The sequence below is a fragment of the Cyphomyrmex costatus genome, unplaced genomic scaffold, assembly GCF_001594065.2.
Source record: "Cyphomyrmex costatus isolate MS0001 unplaced genomic scaffold, Ccosl1.0 scaffold164, whole genome shotgun sequence".
NCBI lineage: Eukaryota > Metazoa > Arthropoda > Insecta > Hymenoptera > Formicidae > Cyphomyrmex > Cyphomyrmex costatus.
Window position 1 is genome coordinate 415775 of NW_017275653.1, and position 19075 is coordinate 434849.

Below are 19075 nucleotides of genomic sequence, written 5' to 3' on the forward strand. Positions count from 1 at the left end.
AGAGAGAGAGAGAGAGAGAGAGAGAGAGAGAGAGAGAGATTATAAGAAAAAAAATTTCAATGCAACTCTTGTAAAAAATAGAATATTATCAGGATAATACTTTTTTTAACATGTAACTTTGACAATAACATTTCTAAAAATATTTGAACGAGTGACCGTTCATCGTGTAGGAGGCGACAAGCCGAAAGTTATTAGTCGTTAATTATTGGATGTACGTGACACTGACGGCCCTCTAATTAAATCGTTTTTCCTTTTTGCCATGAAATACTTGTCGCGATCGTAATTTTTCGACAGCTTCATCACTTCCGGATGGAAAATACCGAGACATCTTACGACGATCGTAGATTCTGAACTTTAGAAGTATCTCAGACACACAGTCATATGCGCATTTTATATTGGCTACAATCTTCAATTTGTAATAACATCTCTAATTTGATTCTAATATATACATTTTAGAAAAACTATTAGAAAAAACGTATACATATGAGAGTAGTGTCTAATGTCTAATTGATAATAATTCTATCATTTTATGCCTCATGCGATTGTCTTTTATTCTTTATTACAAAAACGACCGATAAAAAGTGGAACTAATTCTTCCTAATTAACATAAAATACAATAATATCCTCAAAATTAACATAAATTACATCATCTCTTATTGTTAGAGAGAAGATTAGAGAGATGATAGTAAGTATCTCATAATTCTTATTCTATTGTGGATTACGTTACCTGATGAATAAAACAACTTTAAGTTTTTTGTATTTTATTAGAGGGATGAGAGAGCGTGTGTGCATCTGGTAGGATAAACCCGACTGGGAAAAATCATCGATTCTCGTATATAATTTCAGAATAGGAAAAAGGTAGAAGAAAGTCGAGAAGGCTGATGAGAAAACGCACGGCATACAGCGTCGCGACGTTGACATCTTTAAAAAATGGTCAACCTTTAACTCCTTTACAGTTTTACCTTTGACGTTGCACTTTCGAATTCTTACTCGCGTCTACAGGCAATAACTCCCACTCACGTCTACTGAAAAACGGTAGTCGATAAAACTCAGCTATTTTGCAGATAATTGCAAGTAACGCGTCCCGTTACCACGTTCGTCTTGTTAATGAGAGGCGGATACGCCGAGAACTTCCCCGTTATGGTAGAAAAAATTCTGCAACCTCCTTGAAGATATATATCCCTTGATTTCTTTCTCCTTCGCAGCGTATGTATGTCCTATATACTCATATTTACAACGTTTTTGTTCATTTTTTTATAGCTGATTTTTCTAGAATAATGTGAATTTAACTATTTCATTTATAGAGTTTATAAACTATCTAAACGATGGATCTTAGATCCGTACTTACACCTCATTTTTATCGATAAAATGCTTTCCATCTATTTCTAAGATTCTACCATACAGTATACGTCGTGATTTTGTAATATATCTCTTACTTTAAAAGTAATATAACTCAAAACCCGATAATTTTCAAATTATTAGCATGAATAAATAAATAAAGATATCTTATCAAATATATTATTTTGTATTTATTTTTTATATCAAATATAAAAAATGAACTTCATTAAAAAATAATCAAAATCATTACAATTCACAAGGGGTAGTTTTTCTAAATTGTTATAATAATCATAACTTAAATGTCTTTAAAAATTAGTCAAATGTTGATAATCAAATTTCATATTGCTTCTTATTTGAATATTCTTTTAATTTATTATTAATTAATTTAGAGTTTGTGACTCCGCTCTGAGAATGTATTATAATTTATCGTATATAAATAATTCTACAAAATCTACAATTCTGTGAAAAATTATAACACTAGAGATAGAAATGAGTTTTCATCTCTAGAGTTATTTTCTTCACTGAATCATCGACTTCGTTCTCTCAGCCCGATGTGACGCTTTCATTCTCAGTTGCACCTGTTAAACCGTTAGGAAATCTGTTGAAACGCGAACTGTAAATTAAAAGAGTCACGTGAGGCATCAACTTAAATATAGTAAATCGTTGTAAAAGATCTTTATATTATATAATTTCTTAATTTGATGTATGGAAATTTATTTATTTTAGGGAATGAACAAAAAGATAAAACATATTTTATTTCCACAATAAGACTTTTATTTTTTTTGAAAATATAAAGACTATATAATTTTTATTAAAGGTATATTACTTATTTTATCTTCTTGTAGCAAAATTAAATCTAAGAATAACACTTTAATTTTATTTTGATTAGTTCAACTTTAGGTTCAATTTTCTTTATTGTTTGACTGTACTTTAAATTTCAATAACTTTTTATTAGAAAAATAAGTTAAAAGTTCTTGTTACACAACTTGTTTCGTTATTGTAGCTTTATTTATGTAGACTCAATATTTATGCAAATCAAAATATATAACAACAAGATATGCGCTTTTTACTTTCTTAAGAAAAGAAGACAATATCGATTTACACATTAAGTTTGCGATTCTTAAATTCTTCTTCTAACTAAACAATAATTAATTTACAAATATAATAACGGTTTAATTAATTTTTCATTGTGCACAAGACGTTTTATTACGCAATCAAAAGAAGAAACATTTCACTCACATTACACTTTTGGTAAAATGCGCAACAAACGCATTCGGAATATTGTAGTTTAGAGTTAAAGAAGATAAGCAAGTAACTTCCTACTCGACTTATCTCTTCATTAACGTTGTGCAAGCTGCTTTTTCAAAGCGACTCAAAAAGAAAAAGAAAACTTTTAATTATCATCCGTTATAAATAAGGGTAAGCATAAAACTCGTGCTATATCAAGATATCTGTTTCTTCATTAGCTTCGCGTAAGCCGTAAGTGTTATTGAAAAAGAGACCAATTATATTATAGGTAATTATCTTTTATTGAGAAAGATAAGTAAAAGTGGCCACCCTCTCCCTCCAGCCCGCCGCACAACTTGACGTACTCGCACAGCGGAAGCGCAACAGTGGAGAAGACACCTTACAAGTAGACACGCGGTCAGTCTCCTCGCGCGAGACTTCGTCTTTCTAACGCCGGGAAAGTACCGGCGCCTGCGTGCAGAAGCGAAGTATATAGGAGCGTGGTTGCCCACCGCCAGCGTCACATTGCATCCCCCGACGTACGTCCTTCAGCTTCGCTGAAGTCCCGACACCCCCAGTGGCGGTCGGTGCTCCCAGCTCCGAGCCGAGGGATCGGCGCCACCCCGAAGAACGTCACGTCGCGCCCGATCGACCGGGATCGAGCACACGTCTAGGTGACATCGAGAGACATCCTTATCCTTCCGGTGTCCGATATCAGGGTTGGAACCCTGGATCAAGAAACATCTTTTGTGCGATCGAATATTATTGCGAGCCGATTTCTTCTTTCTGGAACTTAATCGCCGCATGTCGTAAAAGCTGAGGTGGTCTCAACTTAACATCCGGCGATAGGATTCAAGATCGCCGTTAATATGGGTTTTAGCTTTATTTCCTTGGTCGTGGTGGCTGTGGTATCGATAATCACTGGTAGTTTTGAATGTTTCGGGAAGAGGAGCATGATGGGTGACGATACTACTAATATCGATTATCCCGATTATTCGCCGAAAAACGAGGATTATCTGGTGAGTAAAGAAACGTTGAATATTCCGAGTTTAACCCGCACGAAATTTTCTGATACGAACCGGATGTTCGAAATCGCGCGAATCACGCATGTTGTATCGTTTTCCTATTTCCTGTCCAAAGTGGTAACGTTTATTTCTGTCTTTGTCTTCAATATATTTAGAACGTTTTTGTAATAGAAAAATAATATAACCATCACTTTACACAAAAATCTGTTTTCAATGTAGAAATGTACAAACATCCTAACGTTTAATTTCCTCTCTTGAAGCACATTTTAAATGATCGTATAAAATCTTAAAAGTTCTTGAGAGTCTATAATGTGTGTAGAATTAAGATCGCAAAATAAAACGACGTGTACAGTCATAAAATTTGATACACGATTACTCGACGCAAAAAGACCATCTTGCGTTCTTTTTTTCAACTCTCATCAATCGAAAATTATATATTCTGCGCGCGCTGGCTGTTAACTTACTGCCTTCAAATTGTGTTTGTTTAAAATAATACTATAAAAAGAGACAGTGTTAGATCTAATTCGTTCCACTATTTTCCAAAATATCTTCTGTAGTTATTTGTATTTCTTCGAGCACTTTCAGAAGAATTTATATATTAATTACAAGAACGTATTAATTAATTATAAGAAGAATTTATCATTGATTACCATGCATTGATTACCATATGTAAGTTTCTACATGCGCGTAAAAAAGGAAATTTTTATAATTATATGCAATCGAGAAATATTAAATGCTTTTTGTTTGATGTATCAGACAACAATAATGAATTTATTCAATACTGTCATTAAAAGGTGGAAAATCATATAAAATATGAGATACCTTGGAAGCTATACTTATTAGAATTTCAATTTTTTTTTATTTTACAAGTATAATCTTTGGCGTAATGTATTCATTTTTTTTTAAAATAATATAACACTGTGATACCTCTTTTAAATTCTTATTTTTAAAAAGCAAACATTACCTAATTAGCAATTTATTAACAAAGAATCATTAATATACATTTGTCAAAATTATTTTACCTGAAATGATATATAATAATTAAAATATGTTTCTTAAAAATGAAAATAAAAAATTATATTATTTGAATGGACAGAAAGTGTTCGTATAATTGAAAAATTCATTTTCTAATTGTAAGATTAAGAATACGCGAAGCTCTTTTGTTTATATTAGGACAGGACAGAATGTAGTCATAGTGTAAAACTCCTAATTAATATTTATTTTTTATGAATAAGGATTTTTTAATAAAAATTTTCTTTATACACGAATATTTTTTGCACTGTATGTGAAATTTTATTTTTTCCCCTCTTTTTAGAGGATACAATTTAATAAAAATATTGTAATTGCCCAAAGAGGGGATGAAATTTTTCTGGACATTGTATTACTTATTATAAATGAGCATTACGTACGTTAAAAACTACGCAAATGCATGAGCAGAACGTAGCTGAAAAACATATTATTATTTATAATAATTATTATTTTTATGATACTTCTCACTTTTCAACTCGAACTTTTTTACTCCATAAACATTACAGAATCGAATGAAAACAAAGTAAAGAATAAAATATAAAAAAGCAAAAATTTAAAATTAAGAAATTACAAATGATTTATTCTGTATATTTAAAAAGACAAATGTACATTTTGATTATATGTTTTCATCAATCAGATATAAACATCAAAAGAAAAATTACAATAAAGATATTGACAATGTAACGTCAAACTGAAGAGACAATAATTAAAAATGAACAGATTATAAACAAATAAGCAGAGTATATAATAAATGTATGTTAAAACGGTGTAAATACAGAGACACAATAAGAGAATGACAAATTAATAAAATTATAATAAAAATGTCATCAAGTTAAACGATAAAACTAATTGTAAGTAAATTCCAAAAGTCGATGATATAAACAATGCATAACCAATCAAGTTCTAACGAATCAGTTATCACAATTTTAAATTATTATTCCTTGGAACTTGTTTGATTTTAATTTTATCGTTCGACTTGGTGATAGTCGGGGTATTATTATAATTTTATTACTTTATTGTTTAGAGTTTTCGACATTTTAAGTCTGACTCTCATTGAAATGTCAATATTCTTATTATTAGTTTTCTTTTATTATTATTTGTCTTTCTGATGAAAACTAATGCATCGATTCTAATCAGAATTGTAAGATTCGTAACTTGTTCTCGTAAAATTTATAAGAAACTGGTATTCTAATTTTATGTATTGTAAGACGTACGATTAGTAAATATCTACGATTTCTTGTAAACCTTATGACTGATAAGAAGTTGTCTGTAAAAATATTGTAATAAAGGTATAAGTATTTAAAAGTTCTTAATAAGTCTTATAATTATGAATATGTACGAGCCTTACTATTCTGATTAGAATTTAGGCATAAATATAATCGAAACACACACACAATGTACACACAACATACATTTCTTTTAAATTACTAGAGAATAAATTATTACTTCTTAAATTTATTATCAACTTTTGCTCGTTTTTGATTATTGTTCTTCTTAATGCTTTTCAATTAACAAATCTTATTTTATTTTATAATGAATAAAATTTCACAAAAAACTGCAGCAAGTCTAAAATATGATCGAATTTTTATTAAAGTAAGAGTAGAAAATAAGAGAGAATGATCCTCGTAACGCGACATGACTGTAGAAAAATCAGACTCAAATATGTCGCTCACAATAATATAAAACTGTTTCTTTAAATTAAAAAGAAAACATATCGGAAAGAAAGAGAATAATTGTACTAGAAATCCGTCAAATGTAACTTTCTATTGGAAATCATTTTTCTTCTTTTCTTCGCTTACATTCGGAAAGAGGAAACCGTTATTTTTCTTTCTAGTAGTAATTGTGTTACGTTACACTAATTCAAATTCAAAAGAACACGAATTCGATGTCTGTTTATGGCCACGATCCGATTCACGCTCACGCGCTTAAAAATCATCCTCATTATTTGTTAAACAAAGGACAAATAAGCGTTGTGAGTGTCAATCGGATTGCGACTCATATGTCATCTCTAATTTAACTTCCGCTTTTAGCTCTCTCTTTTCTTTCTTCCTCTCTGCCCCACCCTCTCTCCTCCTCTCTGTATTCGATGATTTATTTTTCTCTGGTCGGTGTTTCTCAAATTTCTCCTTTTACTGTATTTTTTATCATATATTTCTCTTTATCATGAAAATATATCTACTATTCGGGATACTCGGCGCCCGGTATATGTATCGATTTTTCACCTGTTCGATCCTTCTTTGAATACAGGTAATTGTAAGCTCGAAGAGAAACTGCGCGCGATAGTTGGAGGGGTGAGATGTTGCGCTTATGGGATTACAATGTCGCACTTTAATGCACAGAGATTGACAATTTGTAAATTTTACGATCATCCTGCGCTACCATAGACCGCACTTTAAGCTATTTACCTCGGCCAATTTACCTCGGCTACTAAAATTATTTCTAATGATCCAGAAGCCGTCGTACGTTGACCGTGGTTGAATATATTGAACATTGTCATATTTTATTAAAAAAAAATCGACATATTTTATTGTACCTAATTGACGAATCTGAATCATTAAAAAAAATCTGCTAAATATAATTACTGAATCTATGATATATTCCGAAACTTCTCGAATGTGTCTACGAGCTACTTGTTCATTATAATTCTTTTCACGTTTGTATTTTCACAACCAGTATATCTGTTTTTTCTTTATATTGTTGCTGACGAGTAAAATATCACAGAGAAAAAAAAATTGGTTGAGAACCATCGAACCTTATCATGATTCGATTTGTTGATCTCTTATCTCATTAATACTGTTATTAAAAGTTTCTTCTCTTTCTCAGTACATTTCTCTTCAGCATATAATGGCATGCAAATGTCCAGCGATATAGTAATATATTTATTTAAAGGTAAACATAAAGGATATTTTAAGCTATATTGTCCTGTAAGTGAAAGTATATTTACTTGATTTGTCAGAGAATTAGAATTTAAGGGAGATAAGAAAATTTGTATAATTAAATTGGAGACGAAATTTGTGAACTTATTTCGAGGAAAGAAATAAATATATGGATACAGTTTTTTTTCATTTAGATGTTATTTACTTAGAGTAAAGGAGACGTTATGGAATACAAGGGTTGGTGGAATATTACAATATCTTATCCAGTTTGTGTTATGTTCTGGGAGTGATAGTCAAAATTCTTCTTTCACAGTGTGGTTATAATTAGACGTGTATAAAATAGCCATTGGTCATTAGGTATAGTGCTTACTGCGTTATAAAAGCATTTCAATTTCATATTAGGTTACACAGCATATTAAATTACACAGTTTTACAAAACTGCGTATGCTTTACTTCGTTTTGAGAGAGAGAGATATATTGGTATTAATTTTATAACTTCTTTCTAATTTGAAGACATTGAATGTGGCTTCCAATGATATAATTAAACTAAATTATAAATAACAAAATATGTGCATATATTCAACGTGTAAATTTATACTGATTGCTTTTCGTTAATCATTGTAAGTATTAAAAATCTATAGTACACACGTAATGTGAAATGCTCATAGATTTTCAGTAAATTGTTATTTCTGTTGAATGCAGCTATTATACTATATGTATGATACTATTATACGAGTATATCAGCGTTTTCCACACACGTGTGTGTGTGTGTGTGTGTGTGTGTGTGTGTGTGTGTGTGGTGTTAGAGATAAGTTTTATTCTCTTGATAGTCCTGAAAATGTTGAACTTTACTACAATCTCGTAACATTTAAGAAAACATAAATCTGCTATTCTGTAGTGTAGTTTCGGGACATTTGGCTCTATTGATTTTAAAATAGACCATTAGAAAGATGCTATTACAAAATAGTATAATAACATAACATAATAGGAACAAAATAATAAATATCGTCAACTTTTACACGAAAACGTTTTACCTTTACGTTGTTATCATTTTGTTTTGAAAATAGCAGATTGCCTCCTAAAATAAATTTATAAATTTCACCTTTACTTTGACCTTACAAACGTCTTATCTTTCCTTAGTGTGACAAAACATGTTTCAGAATCATATTATGAGTTTTTTTTTTTAAAGTTTATGCAAAATTATTTTATATGCAATTTAGTAATTATTTGCAAATAGAATAATTTTTCCGTTTACATCTCTTTGATAAAATCATTCACATATTCAATGTTTTAGCATCATTTACATTTTGCATTATTAAAGCACTTGTTTTTATTTCTTCCTACTCTTAACACAGTGCTTCAAAATATTGCCTCTTCTGTCTTTGTTTATATGTTAATTGTCATCAAGATCCAGTTGAGTGATAATAAGCGCTACTTAATTTCTCTCGTAATTAGGAAAACAGCGATACGTTTAATTCTTGAAAGCTATCTTCCTAATTGCGAGAAATTAAATAGATAGCAAACTCTATAATATTTTAATTAATAGCTAATTACAGTTATTTGTAGATTCGCCTAGGCGATTATAATAACAACTGTAAATGACTAGATACACAGAAAATTATGTTAACGTGTGCAATATATCCGGTTCTTATAGTTTTTAGATTAGTATACTATTAAACTGAGGAAGAGACTAAGTAAGTTGAAACTTATTTTTTATTGTGATATACTTGTATGTTTTCGAATAAATACGAAAAGGTCTTACTTTATATCTTTTGTTATTCGTCATAAGCCTTCAAGTTACGTTAATTTGCTGTCTGTAATATTTTGTTAACTTTCAGCTGTTCTACGTCTCGTACTACCGTATTAATTAATTGCGAATTTTTCACGCTCGATTGACCAAAACATTCCATGTGCAACTTGTTCATGAATGCTCTCATGAATCTCGTAATTAAGTTACATTTGCTAGGAAAACAGTTTATACGCGAAACTGTCTTCGAAAGATCGAAGAAACTCAAGCAACACTTAATTACGACAATCATTATTTGTTTTAACGACTAACTACGAACATCTCATTTCACTTACCGTCGAATTATTAACTTCTCAGACAACGTTTCCATTACCTGCTAATAATCGCGCTTCGTTAATTCAATCGACTACGATTTACGATTCTGTTTAGACGAAGATACATTATCGTATAAGTTTGTCGATGCTTCATTTTCATGATCACCTTTCAATTAGCTCTCGTTTTGAGTAGCGCCAACGAATTCCTTTGATGTGTATTAATTTGTTTGCCCAGATTCTATAATGAATGAACAACTAAAAAGAAAGTGGCATAATTTATGTATTTATTATAAATAAATCCATATTTATGTTATTATTGTAAAAAAATAAGTTTTGTTAAGCATCTGTATTTCTTCTCTTCACCCTTCATTAAAAATGAAAAGTTTAATTACTTTTTTACTACTTTCATTATTTCAGTCATTTATTTATAGCATTGCATACCATACGGTTTTTCATAATATACTTTATGTATAATTTCCATATAATTCTTGCGTTACATTTTGTAATTAAAAATTGAAATTTATATCAATATTTTTTTTATGTTCTTGCATGTGTATATATGTGAAGCTTAAAAAAATTCTATTCATTAATTTTTTGTTTCCTGATAAGATAAAATTTATCTTTATTATCAAATTGCAGATACACGCACGTTTATATGTTATATGTATGTACGTATGTATATCTTATAGATATGCATATATAGTAAATAATAAAATTTACATAATTATTTGAAATTTATGAGATAATATTAATTCAACGTTATCTTCATAATTTACATATTTTAGATTTATGTTTATATGTATGTAGACACATTATTTACAAAAATTATCCAACATTTTCTGCAAGTTCGTGTACAACCGCGACTATGATTAATGAAAAATTAACAGTTAATCCGCATAAATTAGCTGTCATCCAAATATCATCTCTCCATATTTTCGTCGTTTGTGCTGAATATAATATATAATGATACAATCTATTTTTATTAGATCTTTAATAAAATTGTAGGAGTAAAGAGCATTTTGATATGCGTGTAGAAGCAAAGTCAGGATTAATTAATGTACTTCAAACGCGATCAAGAAGACCGGATCTTTTGAACTCTACCAGCTTTATTGATGAAATTTAAACCTGCGATTTGATAAACTGGATATCTCTGATTAGTATAAATTACGTTTAATTAGTCCGTCGTATCAAGCGTCAAGTAATTTATTTTAGCCTACGTGGCAAGTTAATTAAATCGCGCATGACTTATTGAAATGTATCCTGCTAATGTCACAGTCGTGTCGAATATAAACGTGAAAATACTGAAATGATTAAACGACACATTTTCATGACAGAAGAAATTTATTTTCTGTAAAACAAACGTGGTGTATTTACGTTGTCGATATTACGTATAAAGATGTGTTGTAGACTTGCAAGTGATGCGAATATTCGCTGCACGTAAAATGTCTTTTCTACGATCGTATGCGAATTTTGAAATTCGTATGAAATATCACGAAAATTTTAAAATTATAACGCATTGTACTTTTATTTTTTTTAAATTCTCATCAATAAGTGTTGCGTAAATTGGCATAACGGGAAGGAGTTAATGAAGGAGTTTTTCAAAGGAAACGCTCTTAATTAATAAAGAATACTGTACAATAACAATTTTTATTTATAAATATGTTTTATATATTGTGTATATATAAAATATATATAGTGTGTATATATATACATTTATATATACATATATACAAATATGATATAAATATATGATATAAATAATACATTATTATATATATTATATGCATATAAACAAATCTTTCTAATTTTCTGTTAATAAACTAGGACTATAACATTTTATATAGTAATAAATAAAAATAAAGGGTGTCAAAGTTGAAGGATAAAACAAAATCTTTTCAAATGTGACACCTTGTATATTTAAAATTAAGACGTTCGGATATATGATTATATGAAGCTTTTTGTCTTATATTTATGAGGAATTACATCTCTTAAAATATTTTAGAATACTTTTAGCATATCTCGTATATATATTCCTTCAACAAACTAAGTAATATTATTCGTAACTATGGTTATCACGCATGAGATTGTACATTTGGTATAGTTATAGCAAACTCGATAGTGTCAAGAACCGCGACCTTTGTTGTGCTGCTATTTCTACCGAAGTCCTATCGTATTGTTTCCGAGTTACATCGGCGAAACGTTGGCATAACCCTTAGTCTCGCTTTGAATCGCACACTTATCAGTATCCGAAGGAGCGACAATAACTATCGAGAAAGGAGAGAGAATCTGTAGGTTCTCCTAAATAGACGAATGAGTGCAACTGAAGACGCCCGGTTATATTTCAGGCATTGAAGTCTCTCACCCCACGTTACGCGCATCTGAAAAATGAATATGTATTTTCACACGTTTGTCATTTCACTTACGAGTTTGCCGGTCGCCGCGTCTTGGAAGTTGATCCGCGTAGAAAACCTCACGATACCAATGTGTTATTTCCGAGATAACTACGAGAAATCCTATATATATTCCATGTACTAAAGAGATGATTGTGCTGAAATGTTTCCAAAAATTTAGCTAGTACTCAAATAATTGGCTATCGTCAATAGTTACTTACTTTAGACTATATGATTAATCGACGATATATTAGTAACGTTATCAGTGATCAATTATAATAATATCATTCATTTATGTTAATAATATGAAAACAGTGACATTTAATAAGATCACATTTAATTGCCACAGCTATATTTTAGCTGCGTTAGCTAATCTTTTTTCTAAGTGTTTAAGCAAATTTTGCGCAAACAAAATGTTTGGTTGTGTTAATCTGCTGCAATGTTGTGTATAGAATTTTGATAGGCTAAAAAAGAACGCAACAAAAAATTGACTGCTGCAACAAATTAAAAATGTTATGCCACATTTTGCCAATTTTTTCTCTTAGTATAGGTATATAGATTTGAAAATTATTCTGTTGGACTATTAAAATAAATATGTAAGACGCTCACAACGCGTGTGCGCGCGTGAGTGCTATGTCAAACCATTTTGCTGTAATGTTCATTATGTTACATAATTATTTTGATGATTCAACAAAATTATTTTCAAATCTACATCTAGCTAAATTTGTAGATACTTCAACAAAATCGTTCTTTTCGTGTATGTGTACGTATCGAAGTATCGTGCATATAACATGAAATAAAGTACAATTACGTTTAAAGCTTGTAATTTATGCGAGTTTTACTTGTTCCCAGAGTCACAATCTGACACTTTTTTTTTTCAATTGAATCACATTCTTGAATTCTCATTCCAAATTAAAAAACGTTCTCGTAAAAAGTTCACATGGAGTGACATGGAGTTCCAACAGACGAATCTGACACAAATGGCACTCCAATATTCGTTTTGAATCGGACGCGATATAAAATATGTTTTCGTATTCTTGTGTGCGATATATAAATACGTGACCACGTACACACAAGTTGTAACGTTTTAGTACATGTCAGTCAATCAAAATTTGCCTGGATACGTTTCTATTAATTTCCATCTCAACGCTGACGAAGAATATGCGATGACACAGAGGATGCGATGCCGCATCTCATTGGCGAGGTAATAAATTTTATGCGCCACTAATCGTTAATCGTTGTCTGAGGTTTTATTGAGATTAATACGTTGGCTTGGAACAGTTATAAATTGTCCAGAAATCATTCGACTCTTCGTGGTCTTTCTTGCCATTTTTACCTGATTATATATATATAATTTTCTAGTATCACATACGATTTATTATTAGCTATTTATAGAATATTTTTTATTAACATTTATTTTCCGACATCGAAAAAGTTGATAAACTATTTATCGATCAACTGAATAAAAGTTGTGAGTTTTCACTTTCATTCATAATATAATATGTGCGGTTACAGGCCAGGCACGTGTATTTTATAGCAGATTATGGATTCACTCGATACTTTCTCGCATCCGCACTATGAAACGTGACCAACAGATTTATTGTTAAAAATTTAAATTAATTTACGTCACATCGCGTAAATATTTTTCGTGTTACTTTTATTAGTCAAGAGGATATCTTCGTACCAAGTTCACATGCAACGAAGTTGCGTAGACGCTCGTAACTATATTTATTATACCTAGATACGTAAACTGCCGAGATAAGTGGAGTTGACATTTCATATCTCGGCCATATAATGTAGGAATATATCATGATTTCAGTAACAGCTGAATCATTTAAGTTTTAACTAGCTGACATTTAAGTTGTATCGGAAGTGTTTTAAATTTTCATTCTGTGCCCTACGAACGGAGATATTAAGATATTAATAATAATATAACAATACAAAATTCATTATATAAATTTTAAGAAACATCCGATAAAAAAAACTTTTTATACGAATATACAGAATGTTCCAAATTGATGATAAATATTTTAAAGACAGATTCTTTGTAACATTTTTTTAAGATAAAAAGTCTAATATGCAGTGGCTGTGATAGTTTTTAAATAGGAAGAATTTAATGTGATCAATATAACACTCTGTATCTTCTCTCTCTCTCTCTCTTCTAAACCAATTGATCGAATTTAAAAAATTAAACACGTAGGAATGTAGGGAATTGAAAGACTTTTCTAATGATGTACCGCTTGATCCCCTCCTCCCTTTCAATTTGAAATTTTTTAGGGATTGACAACTCCTGCTTAGGAGATTAAAGAGGGTAATAATTATACATCAAAAAATATCCCCTTTCCAACATAAATCGACCTGTTTTTACGTTCTTTCGAAAAATCATTTTTGTCGGAGTTATTCAGTCTGTTTCGTTTTCGATAAGCTACGAATAGGTATATAATATTATGCATTTTTGTGTAACATACATATATACATATATCTGATATATGTATATATTTTATCTTCGTAAATAAATCATTTCATGAAAAGTTGAAACTAAAAGTTATTTATGTCCGTGCATTCTCTTTTTCTCTTTTTCTATTATTTCGCTCTTCTCTTTAATTCGACATTTGTCTGATCTCTACGTGACAATAATAAACTCCGCATCGCACATAATGCTTTTAACCGCCCATGAATGTCGCAATTAGACGTTGATTGCCCAGTCTGGTGTCACAACCGCGACCAATCGTTTCTATTTTCTTTTCTCTTTCGTTCATTGTTTTTACGAATAGCTATCGATATGCTTTTTCCGCTAAAAATTATTTCACTTAATGCAATTTTTCGATCGTGCCACTGTTGATTGGAATATTCGATGATTTTCATTCACTGGGTAACTTTGAATAACAAAGGATTTACAATTGTACGTTATTGATATGGATCACACACATACTATTTATTAGATAGATATAAAGGCTTATATTTCTTTCTCTTTCTTTAAAAAAAATATACAAGTTTATACAAAAACCTTTATTCTGTCTAATTTTTACAATTTATTCTAATTTTACTATTTCGTCTGTTTTTTTTATCTAATTTGATTAAATTTTACAAGAAATTAAATCAAAATTGAACGTCTTAATCAGAAAATTTTAATCATATTATAATAATTAAAAAAAATATTTTGTATTTTCGGAATCATTTACATTTTTAGTATATGACTAACAATATTCATTGACAAACCGATTTAACAATCAAATGCAAAATTTTTTATCCTTTATAAGCTTTGTATTAAAATTAAATGAAGTATCAGGATTATCGAAATTTTAATTACATTACTGAGGAATTAAATATTACAAAATGTTTTTTAATGTATGTGTGAGTTTTACTCTATCTCATTTATATTCTTCCCGATAAAATTTAAATACCTAATAAAACTATTCACGATGTTACATACATAGATAATATTACGTAATAATACAATAATCTGGACGTAAGAGAAAATCGACATTTTCTTTCTCTCTCTCTCTCTCTCTCTCTCTCTCTCTCTCTCTCTCTCTCTCTCTAAAAAGCAAGATTTTAATTAATTATTAAATTTAACTGACATTGTTCTACAAAAAGCTGGGAAATTCTCCAACCGTCATTCAAAAATTATTTGTGAAATAAATAGTTTGTTCTCAATCGTTCAATCTCAAAGTCCATAGTTAAACACATTATTACGATTGTCAAACAAAATTTTGCATTTTCTTCTGCATGAAACTTGGAAAAGGGCTGAATGGAAAAGCTTTCTATGAATTTATATTTATTATACGACGCGGAGTTAAGCATATACGTGTTTTACATTGGATAAGTGATTTAATTTCTTATGCCTTCTCATTAAAAATTCACAACTCATTTTCTGAACTAAATTCCGATTGCGTGGGCACGATTTTCTATGACATGTTGCAGACGTAATGAAAGGAAAGAAAAGTGTTCCAGCGATCCTTTGGGAAATCGATCGAAATGAATAAACTAGGAAGGAACTAATGAATGTGTGTGTAGGCGTGCATGCTGCAATGAAATATTATATTACAAGACGATGATTGTTTACTTTAACAAACTGCGATAGAACGTATAGAGTACAGATTTCTATGTAGCAATCTCGGTGTTTGGTTTCGTGCAATGCAGTAAAATTTCGAACAAGAAATTGCAATAAATATTTGAAGAATACATATACGTGTATAAAATATCCTAGATTTCCCATGCTTCCTCCTTTATGAGTATTTTTTTAGTCCAAATTACTTTGGCAATTCCAAAGTCCTGTGTAGGTACATCACTGTAAATAAAATGTATTTTTTTTCTCTGGCGTCAAACCACGGAAGAGGAGATTTAACTTGTTGCAAGCGAGAAAATGTTGCGGGTATCGGACTTGTCTCTAAAACTGTCCAATTAATAAATGACACCTACGCACGAGCTAACTAAATCTGTTCCGTCACAAGTTTCAGAGAGCCTGATATAGTAATATAGATAATCCAATTGACTCTTCTCCTAAATGCTTCGTTACAATAATCGAGAAATTGTAATCTTGTTACAAAAATATGGAATCAAGCGTGCAAAGTGATAACGGCTTAATTTGATTTTGTAACGCTTGACCAATATGCTTCAATCAAGCAAATATTATTTGTAATCGTTGCAAAGAAACTGCAAATGCATCCGCAACAATTAAATGTCATTTTATAGCGCAACATTGGAGAGAAAGCAACCGGCCAGTGAATAGAACGTGCAAAGAAAAAGATATATACTATAAAATAGTCGAGTAAAGAAAAAATTTGTTTATTTGCATCAAAATTATCTTTGTATAAATATTATAGAATTTCATGACGTCATTATAAAATATGCGGTATCAAATTAAATCTTTCGAAAAGGATTTGATTTTAAACATATCGAGAATGAATTACCAGTATATAACCTTTTCCTTCTTTGACGCATATATCTTTTGTGAAAAAAATATAAAATAATGGATTCAATTTTTTTTTAAATCTTGACAATGTCGTAATTTTAATCAGAATATAATTTTGATAATGACTGTTACATATATATATATATATATATATATATATATATGTATACATGTATATTAACGATACAGAAATTCGTAACGTCGATTCTTTCTTACTCTGGTTATTCTTTTACTTTATCCCTAAAAGGTAAAGAGCACCGGGGCGTATCTTTAATCTAGATTCTCTTGAACGCTCATTATTTTTATCGTCGATTTATCTTTCATCCTAGTATAAATTTCCAGAACAAAGAAATTGTCCATTTCATGACGCACAGATACAGTTTTATTCCTATATATTTCTTTCTCTTGACTCTGAAGACGTCGCGATTCCTAATTAGATATTTCAGTAAAATCCTTAATTAATAAAGAAATTACATTATTTAAAAATAAATTAATTATGTTAGATATAAATAAAGAAAAACATGAACTTTTTGAACAAACAGTGAGAAAGAGAGAAAAAATGAGATTAAAAAACTTACTTCTACACAAATTATTTTTCTTTAAAATTTAAAAAATGGAAAACTGAATTATAATGTATTGTAAAAAACATTGGAGGGGATTATTAAAAATAATTTATATATATATATATATATTTCAATTTATCCAATTTTCTCAAAATATATCACATAATTTTTGAAAAATATTGTTATTTTCTCTTAAATAAAATTATATTTTTTTTGCAAAAAACAAAAAATGTGAATTAAGATTTTCTATCTAAAACATGAATCATAAAGATTTTGTTAGTTATAACATAAAAACTTAATTTGTTATATAATAATCATTTTAATCCTTTTACCCTTATTTTATTGCAGGTAGTGCCAAAAAGAGCAGCTCTATTATTCGATCGATTAATGGTAGCTCTACAGAATGTTGTCGATAATCGGGGAAAAGGTTCAGTTGGAAGCAAAAATTCAATTGGAAGTAATAGTTTATCTAGAAACAAAGTTTCAATTGGAAGTACAGGTATAAGCGAGCCACCAGAACATCATTTCCAAGCCATCAACTCGGAAATCATTCCTATAGTGGATGACGAAACGGTAGCGAATTCGGTATTAATTCTTATTCGCAAAGATCTTACAATTAATGCAATAGTTTGTGCCACATTGTAAGGCAATCATATATTTTTTTTTATTTCTCGAATTCTTATTATAATTTTACACATTCCTGCAAATAATATTATTTACTATAATACTTGTTTTTATTTTAGTAATAAAAAAAAAATATAATAAAATTATTATATTAGGTGAAATAAATAATAGAAAAAAAATGATATGAGAGATCAAGACAGTATGACGAATTAATAAAAAAAAGTCAGAAATATATTCGTGCGTGCGTGCGTGTGCGTTTGAGTGTGTGTGTGTGTATCATCATTAAAATTTAATTCTAATACTTATAGCTGTAAAAAAATTTAATGAATGCATCACATCCACGTTTTTCCTCCTTTTCAGATGGATCTGCAACGGCGCGGACTAGTCCAGAGTAAGCTGTTCTGGCACTGTTACTTTAATACCCTCGCATGCTTTAAGAAGAAGTGATAACGACCACATCGCCGTCAGTTCTCCTCAACCCCTAAAGATCGAAAAAGAGTGCGCGAAACTTCGTATCATTTCCTCGACTTGACTGTAACAGCACGACGAGCTGTGCTTTCCTGGCTAGAATGTCAAGAAAACAAATGAAGAATCAGGAACGTACAGTAGCACAATGTCCGCATGAACGTACTTCGAACGTCGAGTTGATTCTCCTTTAATTTTTATTTTTTTGGCGCGCTAAATTCAGTAAACATCTACTAAAAATAACGTACTATCAATGTCATAATTTCACACTCAACAATGTAACTGTTATGTAACATATGTGTTATACTATATTTATATCGTAGAGTATGAATTATAACATTGTTATGTATCTGTTAATTAATGTTTACTGGGAAGGGATACCTTTACCGTTCTTTTCAGCAACTATATCGTTACATATCATTGCCTCATCTTCTCCATCACGGATCATGCAACATGTCGGGAATCTATACTTTTCCTATTGCTTATAAAGTAACGATTGAAGACCTATCCATTAAATCTCTCTTCAAGCATATCAACCAAAATGAAATAATTTGTTATAAAC

The 19075-nt window shown here is 30.0% G+C and overlaps 1 protein-coding gene across 1 annotated transcript; it reads left to right on the plus strand.

Annotated features, from left to right (window-relative positions):
* Nucleotides 1–3434: 3434 nt before the first annotated feature.
* On the plus strand, nt 3435–19046 carry LOC108771633 (uncharacterized). Its single transcript, XM_018536973.1, has 3 exons — nt 3435–3584; nt 17773–18009; nt 18409–19046. Exons 1-3 carry the CDS (start codon nt 3435–3437, stop codon nt 18493–18495), a joined length of 474 nt encoding a protein of 157 aa, XP_018392475.1. The 3' UTR covers nt 18496–19046.
* The last annotated feature ends 29 nt before the right edge of the window (nt 19047–19075 follow it).